Here is a 16,075-nt window from a genome sequence, read left to right as displayed (position 1 = left end):
TAGAGAGATAGGAAGATGACTATCTATGAGCCAAGAAGAGAATTCCTCAGAAGCAACCAATCCTGCTGATAACCTTGATATTGGGCTTCCAGCCTTCAGAACTATGAGGGAGTAAATTTGTATTATGTAAACCCCCAGCCATTGATGCTTTATGATGGCAGCTCTGACACTAATCCAGAGTACTACTGTATTTACCATTTCCTCTTCCTGGTCACACAGGAAAACAACATTTCCCTTCTTGTGTATCACAATGAGTTCTGACCAAAAGACTGTAAATAAAAGAAACATGCCTTATTCCTGTGATAAGACATTTAAGAGCAGGTACTAATTCTCCACTCTGTCTCTCCCCTGCCAGGACACCACCGAGACTACAAATTCTAAAGAGTGTAATTACAAGACAGGAGAATTTGTATCAGCCTGGCTTCCTGAGTGACTGTGTGGAGCAGGCACTCTGCTCTGGATAGAAAATGTAAGTGAGAAATAAGCCTTCTTATTTGAGCTATTAAAGTTTCAGGTTGACTCATAACTATGGTACAGTCACTTCTCTCACACAAAATCTACCTCATAAAAGCTAGGGCACCAGAAACAACCCTGAAGTTCCTATGATATTAGGTTGTTTGGGGAGGTAAAGAAAAAAAATTCATCTGTTCAGCCTCTAATTGAAAATATTTGAAGAGACTTTGGCCATCAACAAGTCATCTCTAGTTTACAGATAATATACCTAAGACCACTTCAGGTTAAAGGATTTACCAAAGTCCAAAAAAACAGGTCAGTGGATGAACTAGACTAAAAATTAGAAAAAAAATTTCTTTGGAAAAACAAGTTGGAAGTATGTAGTAAAAACTATGTATGTAATAGTAACTCTGCTTTTTCACATAGCAATGCCATCCCTAGAAATTGACCTACCAGATATATCTGAACAGGTATACAGAAATATACAAATTTGTAGAAGTATCCATATATAAATATATAAAGATTGACTGTGCTAGTAATATACATGATTGTGAACATTTGGAAATAATCCAAATGCCCATTCACAGGGAATTGCTTAAGTAAATCATGATTTATCCCTCTGCACTGAAGTCGATATAGTTAAAAAAAGAAAGAGGTCAGTCTCTTTGTTGACCAGAAAACACCCAAATCATATTGATAAAAACAAGGAAATATAAGTTGAAAAAGAAAATGAAATTACCTCTCACAAAATAGTTTTCATTTAAATTCACTTAGGTGAATAAGTTATCTGACACCCAGTAGGCAATTTCTGTCCCCCTTATTCCCTCTTTCATACTGCTTAGATCTTTGAAAATAAACCCAGCTAGCTGGCCAAGCTCTGCCATCTACTAGCTATATGATCTCAATCAAGAAGCTTCAGTTCCCTCATCTGTAAAATTGAAAGAAACGGTCACAGCACTTCCTTCAGAAGGTGCTGATAGGATTACAAGAAGACTGTGTACATAAAGTGCTTAGTACAATCCCTAGCACACAGCAAGTGCTTAACATTCAGCATGATGCTGAGATTCATCTCTGAAAACTTGAAGAAATAAGATTGCTTGTGGCTTGTGTTGTATTTAATTGTGTTCTTTTATTTTTTAAAAAAATTTACCTAGTTTACAAAAAGCATCCTGCTTATTTTCTCTTCTAAAATTAAAAGTTGCATTTTTTTTTTCTTAAGCAGTGCTTACCCCAAAATGTTCTGGCAATATAGGACATTCCAATATATAATGTAGCTTCTAAAGACAATTTCATGATTTCATTACCAAACTGATAAAATACTTTTCTGATAGTTAAAATTAACTGAGTCATTCCATAGTAAATAAATTTTTGTCAGATATAAATGAAGGGGTTTCCATAAGATATGCAGCACACTGGGCCCTCTTCTAGTAAGTGGTCAACTGGGGGCTTCTCTACTCATGCCTTTAGGAGGGTGATTAGGGTTAGGGTCTTACAAATACATGGAACAGATCTCATCCTTCCAGGGTTATGCAACCAAACTCTAGCTCAACCAGGACTTTCTAAGTAGGCCCTTTCCAATGCATTCTAAGTATTAACTAAACAAGTCAGGCTTATTTCCACAAACTATAAGCCTGAAAAAAATCTGTATCTCTATAAACAGATTAGAATTAAAATTCAGATTGGAATTAAAATTCAGTTCATCCACAGTCCTGATGAACACTCTTTAGAACTCAGTACAATCTATGGCAAGATCCAAAGAACTAGTGGGTTACTAGTAAGCTAGTTATCTAAAGTTGGCAGATTCTTATGAGGTCCACTGGACCACAGAACTGAAGGTTCCCTTTGAGTCCTTTTGACAACTGTGATCAAAAAACAGGGTGTGTATGAAATATTACTCAGCATTAAAGAGAATAAAATTATGGCATTTGCAGGTAAATGGGTGGAGTTGGAGAATATCATGCTAAGTGAAGTAAGCCAATCCCAAAAACCAAGGCCAAAGGATCTCTCTGATAAGTTGATACTGATCCATAATGGGGGGGGAGGGGATGGGGGAAATAGAGGACCTGTGACTGGGCAAAGGGGAGGGAGTAGAGGGAGCAGAGGAAAGGGGACATGGGGGCAGGAAAGATGGTGAAATGAGATGGACATCATTACCCTAGATACGTGTATGACTGCACACATGGTACAATGCTACTTGCTGTACAACCAGAGAAATTAAAAGTTGCAGTGCAATTGTGTACAATGAATCAAAATTCATTCTGCTGTCATGTATACCTATTTCAAATAAATAAATTAAAAAAAAAAAAAAACAGGGTGTGTGGCTTGCTGGTTTCACGGTACAGCAAAGGCTAGAACCCAGCTCCTGCTTCCCATTCCCAGCAATTCCCACTCCTGGTGAATTATCATTCTTCCTTTTCTGCTTCTTGGAAAACCAAGCCTCTGCAAAGTTAAAATAGCTCATTCAAGGTCAGAAGGGCAGTCAGGCAAGAACTGGCAATGTGAAACCAGCGATTATAAATCCTAGAGGGCGGGTTTTTCTGGCCCTCACCTACCCCAGAAGCCTTGTGCAAATGTTTTTGTTGATTGTCTCCCAATACACAGTTCAAAGGAAGACTCTCTTCTAAGTTAGCACTGCACGTTTAAATTTCAGGTTCAGAGTCCTTAACCCTCAACAAGCACGCCCCCCCAGTCTCCTGACCTTGTGGCTAGGCGAAGGTTGCTGGGACAGATATCCAACCCTCAACTACAGTGGTCTTAGGGTGCTATCAAATCGCAGTTCACCCATCAGTGGTGTTTTCCTGAGGCTAGCAACCTGGAGACGGTAAACTAGTGTCAAGATTATACCAGAAGCAGAATAGGTGGGCATGCTAATCTTGAGGGTACAGAGACTTTGGAAAGACTGATGCAAGCCTCACCTCCCATAACACCAGAGTGACGGAAGTTACAAGATTCTGGTAACAAAATGCACTTCAGTGACACCCCTAGTAGAATGCCCTCAAGTTCACAGTGCCAGAGCAGACATTGGTCACAGACACTTTCCCGAGATCCCACACGAAAGACTTTTCTTTACATGCATGTTCCTTCTCTCCCAAGCCCCCTGCTTGCTTCCCCCTCCACACATCCACTGGCGCAGGGGCAAGAGGTGGCGCTTGGTCTATCCGCCCAGCAAACGCCTTTGGGGGAACTGAGTGTGAAGGCGGGAGTGGGTCCTCGGATCGTGGTGTTGGAAGCACCGCTCAGCTCCAGAGCGAGGGCACACTCCAGCATCCACATCCACACTCAGGCTAGGGCTACAGTGCGTAGCTCCCCGGAAAGGGAGGCAGCTATGCAGCCATTGGAAACACTTGGGCATAGCAGGGGCCGGGGCATAGGGACCGCGCAGTGAGAGCTTGGGAAACGCGGGACGCAACAGGAGGCAGTGGAGCAGAGCCAAAGCAGACGCAGCCGAGACAGCGAGGCTCAGGGATCACTGCAAGGCGCTGGGTAGATACGAACAGCAGTTGTTTGTGGGAGATTATTATTACTGGGAATTACAAATGAGATGGCTACACCAGAGCCTCCAAGTGCTTCCCACCTGGGAAAGAAAAAGAGCCGGGCACCAGAATAAGCAGAAACTAGGGGCGCGGGGTGGAGCGCGCGGCAGTGAGGTGCTTGAAGGCAGGCTGGGTGCTCCGCTCCGGGTTTGTGCATGCTCACCCTGAGCGTCTTAGCCGGGCTCGTCCTGGTTCCCAGGTACCCAGGTATCAGGGTCTGCCCTGGACCCCATGCTGGGGGCTCACCTGGCGTGTGCTTGGCTGGTAGCGCTGCGAGTCCATGCCGGTGGCTAGCGGCTGCTGGAGTATGGCAGGTGCGGATCCCTGTGCAGCAGCCCTCCACTGAGGCGCGCCCAGCACCCTGCACCCTGGGGCCTCAGGGCCCACGTGAAGGGTTTGGTCCTTGGTCCTCCGGAGGGACTCTGGCTGCGAGCCTGAGCCTCTACACGCCTTCACTCCCCAGAACCTCCCGAGGCCAGCGGGTGCCTGGGTCCTAGCGCCCCTCCCAGGATGTGGAGCCCCGACTTTGAGTCCACCAAGCGTCCGCCTAGTTGCGCTTCTCTGGAAACGCCTCCCTGTCCCCTGGAGGGAAGTCAGTCTCAGTGGCGCTGCTGAACCTGGCATCTTTCTTGGGACTTGGGATTGGGGTTCCATGTATCCTCTTAACTATGCCCAGGGTTCCCCACTCTCCTCTCATTGGGCCTCTACACTCAAAAATACGTTCAAACAGATTTACCTGCATCTCTTAGTTCAAATTTGTATGCATTATTTCAAGGAGGTTTTTAAAGTGAGCAATATTGGAGAGAGACATAGAAAGAGATATATAGATATATACACATACATATGTATTATATATATATATATATATATATATATACACACACACACACACATAAAATAGCAAATAAAGATCATTCTTCCTCAAAGTGAAAGACCTGTATGGAAATAAATATGTAAAGAACGTACTATGGTATGTGTTAGGAAATGGCGATTATCCCTCAGTCTTAATTTCTCAGACAATTTGCAAACATGAGTCACACATGATCAAGCAAAGGTGCAGCCCTCCCCCCACCCCTGAGCTTTCCCCTCACCCCCCACCAATCTGTTTAGGGAGCTGGAGTCATTAGAGGTCTAAACGGAACTATGAATCTTTCCCATACTTTCAAAAAGTAACAAATTATCCTTAATTAAATGCCTCACTTATAAATAGACCTGGCATCTTGCTTCCAGTTTATCCCATGAGTGCCCATACCTGGCTCCTCTAGGGTGGAGGGATTTCTAACAAAGACCTAGAGAGAATTGAGAAGGGCTTTTCCTTTCTCAGCTACCCACAGAGTTGAGTCAGTCCAGCCAAAACCAAGACCAAACAATCTGTTCCCGCTGACTTTCTCATCCAGAGAAGCTGAAGAGATTTCTAATGGCAGAAAACAAGTCATTTTTAGAAATAAAACCTAGTTCATAAGGACATAGAGACAAAGAAGAAAAATTATTTTGGTGTCAGCCATTAATCTATAAAGTCCTACCATAACATGTGACAGCAGTATTAATATAGACTTTAAGGTCTTTTTCTAGAAACGCAATGGTATTTTTCCACAAAATCATTCTTTCTTGTGTAAACAGATACTAGGATGGCCCCCAACTGTCCTCACCCCCTGTGTTCATGCCCTGGGTCATCCCCTTGGGTATGGGGTGAACCTGTGACTTGCTGCCCACCAATGGAATAAGTCAATGGAATATAGGTAACCATGATGTCACCACATGGATTAGATTCTATAGTCTTGCTAGGATTTGACTCTTTCTCTGGCACACTTTGATAAAGCAGGCAGTCATGGTAGGGAGTCCCATATGGCAAGGAAATGGCCAAGAGTCTGTAAGAAAGTTGAGCCCTCAGATCAACCAATTGAATGGGGCTGATCCTACTAACAAGCAAGAGTGCCTGAAAGCGAGTCATTCCCCAGCCCCAGCCTTGAGATGAGGTTGCAGTCCCAGCTGACCCATTGAGTGCAGCTTTCAAAAGAGGTCCTAAAACAGAATGCCAAAAGCCATGCCCAGACTTCTAACCTAATGAAATTGGTAAGAGATGTGCTGTTTTAAATCACTAAATGTGTGTGTGTGTGTGTGTGTGTGTGTTATCATCTAGCAATAGAAAACTAATACACTTCTACTTTCCAGAGATGAAAAAGTGTAGCAGTAGGGGGCTGGGTCAAAGAACCAAGGTCATTTAAATTAGCATCATGTCAATCATTATTTAATACTCATAGCCTTAGGCCGGTACAGACAGGGAAAAGCAGGATGGCAAAGACACTGGAAGCCTAAATGATCAAGTTCAGGATGAGATTTGGTGGGACATAAAGCGAAAGAAAAACTTCAAATGTGAGACAAAAATAACTCAGTAGGTAAATGGACAGTTTGAAAAACTCAGAGTAAATTGACCAAAGCAAAAAATAAAAATTCTGAAAGAAGAGTAAATAAATTAAAAGGAGAACAGGATAAAGGAAAACAACAATGAAGAGATGATGAGAAGGGATAAGGTATCAATTCCTTGGAATCCCTCTTATATTTATTTTATTTTTTTAATGTGGTGCTGAGGATCAAACCCAGTGCCTCATAGGTGGTAGGCGAGCATTCTACCACTTGAGCCACGACCCCCAACCCCTCTTCTAATGTTCTATAAAAGAAAAACAAAAGCCATATTATTCACTCCTCTGAGTGTGGGGATTTTCCAAAAGAGCCCTCAAGAGCTAGGAGGATGTCTGTGCACAGTAGGTACCTGTGGCAATCAGCAAATGGTCTATTGTTTCAGACATATTGCATAAAGAAATGTGTCTCAACACACTTAGCCCCAGTTCTGAAGTTTTGTATGAATTGTTAGGTTTTAAGTTACCTAACATTTAAAAGTTTTGTATTCCATCCATGCTATAATGCAACAAAATAGAGACCAACACTTAACCCACTGGGTATTTATTATCTACTATGTACCTTAAAGGGGACGATGGAGTGGTGTGTGTTTTTAAAAGAAGAAAAGAGAAGAAGGAAGAGATGAAAAGAAAGAAAAGGAAGAAGGTAAGGGAAGGGACAGAGGGAAGAAAGAGAAGGAAAGGGATTTGAAGCAAAGGGAAGAAAGAAGAAAAATTTAAAAAGAAACCAAAACACAGAGTTCTGGCTAGCTGAACAGGGGAATCTAAAATTGCATAATGAAGCCTTTCTACCACACTTCCCATTAGACATGGATGTATCTAAGTGTGAGTCCTATCTAAGTGTGAGCTCATCGCCCAAGCTTCCGATCTGATTCCAACTACTAACCACTCCAAAGTCAAACCACAGCTATCTGGTCTTCCTCCTTCTATCTTGCTCTCTGTACCAACCAGTCAACACTTCCATGATAGTATCACTGGTCTATTGCCCTTCCTTTGCACCCCTAACACCAGGAATGAAACAACGCCCCAACCCCTGTCATCTCTCTCTAAACCAAGCTAAGTACGTAGGCAATGGCTAACATAGCATGATTCAACACAGATGCAGCAGACAATCCACCTCTCCTCTGCTCAAACCCAGAAATATCTTCCCCTCTCAGATTTGAAAGGGCTCGAAATTTCCTTTATGTGTTTTCTTTTTTCTTTTCTTTTTCCTAATTGGTTCAGCTTGCTTTATCCTAAATATTGTAAATATTTTTATTTATGGTAACTTTGTGTGCCTTTAAAGTCTCCATGAGACCATTTATCAGATCCCTGCTTCTCCTGATGCTTACTTAAGGAAAGTGGGCATTGCTGGGGGAGATTTGCTAATGGCTCTCTGTATCTACTTCTTGGAATATGCATATTCCAGACTGTACATCTGGAATCACCAGAAAGCCAACAAGCCAACAGAGAAGCAGAAGTCACCTTATTCCAGATGTACAGTCTCATCTCCTATTTCAGGTCTACAACTACTCAAAATGCAGAGATTGGGAAAGGGAAAAAAAGTGGTTTCTTCCCCAGAAAACAAATAGAAACCAAATCACTCAAGTGTACAAGTTCAACATTATCTATTGATAACACAATTCTTGTTCCATTAAGAAGGTTAAAAAATGGGATGTACCATTTAGGTTCCTTTGAACACGTCATTGGGCATTCTTCCCCAGAGACTGAAGATGTTGATGGTGTTAATAAGTTGATATTTACCACAGTGTGAGAGACCAGTGCTGTTGAGTGCTAATGTTATTTGACAGTTTCTGGAAAAACTAAGTCCATGGTTTACCTTCCATAGATTATCAATGTCACTGGTAACACATACATTAAACTCCCCCCTTGTAATTCATTCATCCAGCAGGCAGAGTATCACCCCATCATCAACATCCCTACCCCCAAACCAAATAACTACACAAATGGTAACAGGAACAGACTACGAGAAGCCACCTGTGATCTCCCTCACTCTAAATCTGTGAATAAATTTGGGATCCTAGCCCCAGTTGGTATTAATAATACTCATATCTTAGAATCAACCAAAGACACTCTGAGAAAACCAAAAATGACTTCCATAGAACTCTGGACCATACATTTTCCAACTGGATCCTTGCCCTCAGGATGACTCAAGTGAAAAAGAGAAAAACTGAAAGTTCATAGTATACCTGCAGCTGTCGCAGACATGAGCATTGGCTCTGTGGCTTAGAGTTACAAATCTGCAAAAGTTATGTATACTGGTTAGTTCAACACTATCACTAAAATATCTCTCATTATTTATATCAGCAGGAGCACTAAGGGTGACAGTCTTGTGTTTATATCTGAGGAGAAGCCACAGTGTCAAGTAGCTGCCATTTCAGTCCCTCTCATTCTTCATTGATACTTATACTATTACTTTAATTTGGATGTGGAACGTCCCCACAAAGGTCCACGTGTTGAAGGCTTGATCCCCAGTGCAGCACTACTAAGAGGTGGTGGAACCTTTAGGATATGGGGCCGAGGTCTTTAGGTCATTGGGGGCATACCCTGGAAAGGGATAGAAGTACCATGATCCCTTCCTCTTTTTCTCCTTTGCTTCCTGGCCATCAAGATGAGCAGATATCCTCTGCCATAGGCTCCTGCCATAACGTGCTGCCTTGCCACAGGCCCAACATGAAATATCAATTGAACCAACAGAACCTCCAAAACTGTGAGCCAAAATAAACCTTTACTCTTTAGAAGTTAATCAACTAAAGTATTTTTTCATAGTGATGAAAAGCATACAAAAGTCTCTCCCTACCTACCCCCCACATTTGTGTATATACATATATATGTACATTTTATATATATATATATATATATATATATATATACAGTATATATTTGTTATAAAGGTATTTCCCAGAGAGGCAAATTTGTTCAATTATGAATTCATTCATTTGCTCAGCAAATTTTCTTCTTTTGCGATGCTGCGGGATTGATCCCAGGCCTTGCACATGCTAGGCAAAAGCTCTACCACTGAACTACATCCCCCGCCCTCAACAAATAGTTTTGAGCAACTTACTATGTGCCAGAAATCATTTTAGGTGCTGGGGACAGATTGTAAACAAAATAAATCTTTACTTGCAGATACAATGATACTTACATTCTACAAAGGGAACAAAGACAACTTACAGAAAAAGAAGAAAGAAAAATATAATTGTGTCCTGATCTGAAGATAATAAAATAAATTACTATAATAGAAACTAAGAGGGAGGCCTCTGTAGTTTGGGAGGTCAGAGAAGGCTTCTCTCTGTATGTATGGATCTTTGAATTGGCAAATGCATTATCCAAAGTGGCTGGGAATGCAAAGATCTTGGGGAAGAGGATCCCAGAGGAGGAAAGAGCAAATACAAGATCCTTAAGGTAGGAGGAACCTGCTCTCCGAGTTCCAGGAAGTGACAGGACGCCAGTGTGGCTGCAGTGCAACAGGTGGCCTTGGAAGGGTTGTAAGCAGAAAAGAAACATGATATCATTTGCTTTTTGAAAAGATCACTCTGGCCACTGGATAGAGAATCAATTGTAGGGTATCATAGCTAGAGGCTGGTAGAGTACTAGGAGGCTGTTGCTATAATCCAAGTGAGAGATGGTGGTGACTAGGGAGAAAGCAACAGAGACTGACAGAAACAGGCAGGTTTGGGATGCATGCATTTTAAAAATATATATTTTTTATTAGTTGTTGATAATTCGTTATTTTATTTATGAATTTACATATTGTGCTGAGAATTGAACCCATGGCCTCACACACACTAGGCAAGTGCTCTACCACTGAGCCACAACCCCAGCCCCGGGATGCATTTTGAGTGCAGTAATTTGACAGGATTTGTGATGAATTGGATATGGGGAGTAGAAGGAGAGGTAAGAAAGAAAATAACCTGTAGGCTTTGGGCCTGAGCAGTGGGTGTTTACATTCCAGTGAAGGGCATGTGCCTAGCAAGGGCAAGGCCCTGGGATCAATTCCCAGCATCGGAAAACAGGAAAATTTGCTGAGCAAATGAATGAATTCATAATTGAACAAATTTGCCTCTCTGGGAAATACCTTTCTAACAAATATTTACCATATATACAAGATACATATATAGGTATACACACACATACACACACAAGGGGGTAGGGAGGGAGAGTTTTGTTAGCTTTTCATCACTATGAAAAAATACTTCAAATTTCATTCACTGAGGTGGAGAAGGGCCAAAGAGGAGCAGGAAAGACTGCACAGTAAACCAAGAAGTCGACTTTGGCCTTTTCAGTGTGACCCCTATTAGACACACCAGGGAAGGTATTAAGGAGGCGGATCTATGTGCCAGGAGCTCAGTAGAAAGGTCTGCACTGAAGCCATGAATTTGGGAGTCATCCATGTATGGGAGCTGTGAGAGGTGGGACTTGGGAGGTGACCTACAGGGGTCATGTCACCATAAAGTAGAAGAGTGTGGAAATCCACACTCTGAGCTACCAACACTTATAAGGGTGAGCAGAGGAGGAGATGTTAGCAGACACTAAGAAACTAGGACTGTGAGATGAGGCCAACCTGATCAGAGGATTAGAACTGTTCAAATGACTTTTCTACCAACAGAAAGAGCTAGAAAATGGGGAGCTGCTGAAAGACTTTCTATGAGAAAGATATGGGGATGTGTGCCTTATAACCATAAAACCACACCCATAAACCTGGTGCATGAGAGAAGCATGGAGTAGCATTGGGTGTCAATGGGGACAGAGAGATCATTAATAATAATCCAGAAAGAGCTGGTGAGAGCAGTGGCTTTAGGAATGGACAAGAAAGGAAGGAAAGAAATATATAGGAAAGAAATCCAGGGGTAGAATAGGACTTGGGAACCTGTGAGTTATGTGTAGGTGACTCTGTGATGCTGGTACCTCCCACAGGATCAGGTTGAGCAAAACCAAACCCTGAGGCAGAAAAGTTTTGAGCATGTTGGATTTGAGATACACAGTTTCACCCAGGAAAGATGTCTCGTAGATAAGAGGAAACAGGCCTGCAGGTGAAGGGAAATGTTTGAGTTAGCCAAAAAGGCCAGCAGCGTCAATATATAGGTCAGAGTGGAATCTCCGAGCAGGAGACCTAGGGGTCCAGCCTCAAAAATGACTACCAACTTTCCAGGATGAACAGAATAAAAGGATGGGACAAGTCAGATGTGAGCAGCTGGCAGGAAGGTACAAGAATCAGCTCACAGGCCAGTGGTTGATCCCAACATAACTTCTTCCAAGCCAAGGACTAAGTATGCTAATAGTAAAAAAAAAAAAAAAAAAAAAAAAAAAAAAAGTCACCAAAATGCTAAATTCCCTTAAGATTATAAATGTGGAGAGTTCAATCCTATCCAAAATAATGTTCCTACACAAAATGAAACACACACACCCAACACACACATACATACACTTAAGCAACACTTTCTAGATCTAGAAGGGGAATTTCACTCTGTTAAAAATTGAGATGTATTGGGTGCAGGGGAGAAGATTTTAAAATACCTACATTTTCCAAACTTATCTAAGAATTAAAATGCATTTCCACCAAATTCTCACAACTACCAGTAGGCTTTTCAGAAAGGGTAATAAAGGCAAATTGGGGAATTTTTGGTCCTTGGATTTTGACCTGCACTATATATATATATATATGTTTTATTTTTCCTGCTCTGCTTTTCATCCTCAAATTGTTTTTTTTCCTGCCATTACTATTCATTATCCCCAAATACACAAATATCTCATTTAACAAAACCATCTGAGAAAGAAGCAATTTTATAACAAAATTGCCCGTGTTTTAAAACTAGCCAACCACCCTTATAAATCAGATGAACCAGTGTTGATATGGACTGTGCAGGCCTGTACCAACAGTTCTGAGACTTTATATCCTAACTTCAGTTGCTAGAAGTTAAAAATTAAACCAACAAATAAACACAAACAACCCTCTTCACATACTTTCTATTTGTTTGCAAAGAACTGGAAGTAAATATTACTGATTCTCCAAATCAAAATCTGTAGTTCATGAGGTTTGTCTACAGGGTTCTCAGCCTCCCTTCCTGTATCTGTATTTTTTGCTCTTTCTAATCCAGATATCCGCTTTGTACCCTCCTGACCTCTTGTACCCTTCTCTACCAAGAACTGATGTTATGGTTTAGATATCCCACTGGGTCCCCAGTGTGGTGATGTAAGAGGTGCTAGGACCTCAAAGAGGTAGGGCTTAGAGGGTGTTTGGTCATTAAGGGCATTGACCTCAAAGGAACTAATATAGTTCTCGTGGGACCCTGATTAGTTCTTAAGAGAGGGTTGTAATAAAACAAGCTTGGCCATTCTCCAGCCTCCTTGGCTTCCCTTCTCACCACGTGATTTTTCCCAGGCATGCATGCTCCCACCATGATGCCATCTGCCATGGGGCCTTCACCAGATCTAGCACCATGATGCATAGACTTTCAGCCTCCAAAACAGTGAGGTAAAAATGAACCTATTTTATTTGTAAGTTCTCAGTTTTAGGTATTTCATTATAGTAACAGAAAACAGGCTAATAAAACTAGGGAGGAAGGACTGTATTCTCTTCATATGTTTACAGAGTAGCTGATTAAATGGAATCTACATATATTCATTGGTTGGTTCAGGCACTTTGGTGTAAGTGCATCTACATTAAAGTGCTACTTGAGTAAGGAATTTGCATCACAAGCCATTTACTTAGTGAAGTATTTTGTGGGTAGAAGTGGTAGAGAGATGAGTAGGTTGTGGCGTTGAAGACGTAAAATGGATGACAGAGATAAGTAAACAGGAATGGATAAGGAAATGGGAAAGTCCTTCAGTATTCAACTTACCTGCTCTGACACCACACCTCTATGCCTGCCCCACAGCCCACATTTCCCCTAGCCAGCACTAATATTGCAATTTCCTAATGTCCTATCTCTTCCTACTACTTGACTAAGCACCTTGAGGGCCGAAGCTATACCTGTCTTAATTTTGGATTCCCAGACACAAAATAAGTTCGTGTTCTCTCTCTCTCTCTCTCTCTCTATATATATATATATATATATAGAGAGAGAGAGAGAGAGAGAGAGAGCACTTTGGTGTAAGTGCATCTACATTAAAGTGCTACTTCTATATGCTATATAGATATATCTATATCTATAGATATAGATACACACACATTTTTTTGGGGGGGGTACCAAGGATTGAATCTAGGGGTGCCTAACCACCTAGTCACATCCCCAGCCCTTTTTTTATATTTTACTTAGAGACAGGTTCTGAGTTGCTAAGTGCTAATCTACTGAGGCTGGCTTTGAACTCAAGATCATCCTACCTCAGCCCCCGGAGTTGCTGGGATTACAGGCGTGTGCCACCACGCCTGGCTCAATACATTTTTACTAAATGAATAAATGAATGAACTATTGAGATTAAGATGCAGAAATTATAATGTTGCTCTTTTAAATGACTAAAAAAGATTGAGAGAAAGACAATTTTTTTATCTTTCCACCATTATTAAATGGTCTAAAATTTACTAGAGGCCAAATTGTATTGTTATATTAAATGCTTGTATACAAATATATAACAACAAATCCCATCATATGTGCAACTATAATGCACCAATAAACAATGTGGGAAAAATAAAAGTTACTAGAAGCAGAGAAGCAAACACTGTCACCATCTGCTTCTCCTAGGTCAAAGAATGTTAGCCCCTGACCCTAATTTTGTTAAATGCACATTTGTGTTGCTGGGTACTCTTGGTGTTTCATTAATGGAGTGTTCAGAACAATGTTTATTAAGCATCTACTAAGCTCCAGGCACAGTGCTAGGCACTGAAGATATAACAACAGCCAACCTGGCCAAGTCCCTTACACACCAACCTTACCATTTGATTGAGTTACTACTTAGTGAAATGTCTAATCAGATACTCCTTCACCATCCATCCATTTTTCTATCCAACCAATTTGTTCCCTGTGTTTCTTATTTTATATAAATGTCTGATAACAAAATGAATATATGGAACATATTTGTCAAATGAAGGCATACTGTAGCTTGGATTCTTTGGAATAATAAGAACATTAAAACTAGAGCTGGATGCAGTGGCTCACACGAGTAGTCCCAGTGACTCAGGAGGCTGAGGCAGGAGGATTGCAAGTTCAAAGCCAGCCTCAGCAAAAACGAGGGGCTAGGCTACTCAGTGAGACCCCATTTCTAAATATAATACAAAATGGGAGCTGGGGATATGGATCAATGGTCAAGTGCCCTTGAATTCAATCCCCAGTACCCACCTCCCCCTCCCCTCTCTCTCTCTCTCTATCACACACACACAAGAATATTAACACTAGAGAGGGTTATGCTGAGAAATTTGAGAGAGGTGGGTTCCTGGTCTACATCTACATTTCTATTTTTTGTTTTCAGACAGGTCCTCACTAAATTGCTGAGGCTGGCCTTGAACTTGCAATCTTCCTGCCTCAGACTCCTGAGCAGCTGGGATTACAGGTATGAGCTAGCCTACCCAGCTTGTGCTGGGATTTTTTATTCAACGTCTGATTGTCCCTCCCAATTGGCTCTCTGTCCTTCCTTCCCCCACCCTGCATCCTAGAAGCCAATCTGTAGGGTGGATCAATGGGCCCCTGCCCTCTCACTTCCAGGCAGGTTTTCAGACAACTGGTAGCAATCAGCACAGGATTGGAAGCATGACAGCCCAGACCTCCTTCCCTGATCCAATATCTCCTTCTTCCTGTGTTACACTACTACCTGCCTAGGGGTAGGAGCCGTTTCCTGGCTTTCACTAGCCCACAGGCACTATGCCATCCCTTGACTCTGTCCACACCTGTGTAAATAAGCATTCAGCCTTTTTCTGAGTGGCCTGTGATTCAAAACCCATGTCCTTCAACCTCCAGATGTGGAAATATAAATTCCTGAAGAAAAGGCTCTACTTTCAATCTGTGACCTTTAAAACCATTTGGAGCCACATTGTGATATTACTAGTACTACATAGAGGGATATTTTTGTAAACAACATATCGTAGGTTAGACAAAATTTTGCTAAGTCTAAGGTCAAGTCTGAGATGCCAACTGAAACAAATGTCCAAGGAACCACGTGACAAATACTTGGCATGTCAAATTCCAAGTAGTCACAGCAGGGGGAATCGTGTTCAAGCTTTTCTGTGAGGCTGGCATCGACCTATGCCAGCTCTTTCACCAAGTTATATTCCTAACCCCAACAAAGCGCCATTTACAACTGATCTCAAGTTACCCACCTATTTTGTTCACAGATTTTCCTCAGCCTAAGAGAGCTAGTCCCACTCATGTTTCTGTACATCCAGTCCTTTCCCACCCTACATGGCCAATGCAAACAGCTCCTTCTCCATAAATAGTCAAACTTTCTCTGGTCAACCCAACCATTAAACAGATTGTTTTCCTCTTGACCCATGGATCACTATGTTTGCATGTTCAGATATCATTACCCATTTGGGTCAGAATTATTTATGGTTAGGTATTTTTTTCTTACTCTTTGGGTTCGAAGGATCCTGAGGGCAGGACAGTGTCTTATGTGTTTTTGTGTCCCTGACTGACTGATTGCAGGACTTCACAAGTTGAACTTTCTAACTAAATGTTTATTGACTGACAAAATAAATGAATGACCAAATCAGCAACTGAAATCATTTTTGCTTGGGATGGT

At 41.7% G+C, this 16,075-nt stretch overlaps 1 protein-coding gene across 2 annotated transcripts in view; it reads right to left on the bottom strand.

Annotated features, from left to right (window-relative positions):
- Positions 1–4,417, bottom strand: part of Pde8b (phosphodiesterase 8B) — a 229,726-nt gene extending 225,309 nt beyond the window's left edge. For both annotated transcript variants that reach the window (XM_013360189.4, XM_013360190.4), the window contains exon 1: positions 4,233–4,417. In XM_013360189.4, coding sequence (XP_013215643.1) covers positions 4,233–4,268 — 36 coding nt within the window. In that variant the 5' untranslated portion in view covers positions 4,269–4,417. The remainder of the gene's footprint in view (positions 1–4,232) is intronic.
- Positions 4,418–16,075: the final 11,658 nt, after the last annotated feature.

The sequence above is a fragment of the Ictidomys tridecemlineatus genome, chromosome 1 (assembly GCF_052094955.1).
Source record: "Ictidomys tridecemlineatus isolate mIctTri1 chromosome 1, mIctTri1.hap1, whole genome shotgun sequence".
In the NCBI taxonomy this organism is placed as follows: Eukaryota; Metazoa; Chordata; class Mammalia; order Rodentia; family Sciuridae; genus Ictidomys; species Ictidomys tridecemlineatus.
Note: the sequence above shows the minus strand (reverse complement) of the source record. Positions and strands in the feature narration are given on the sequence as shown.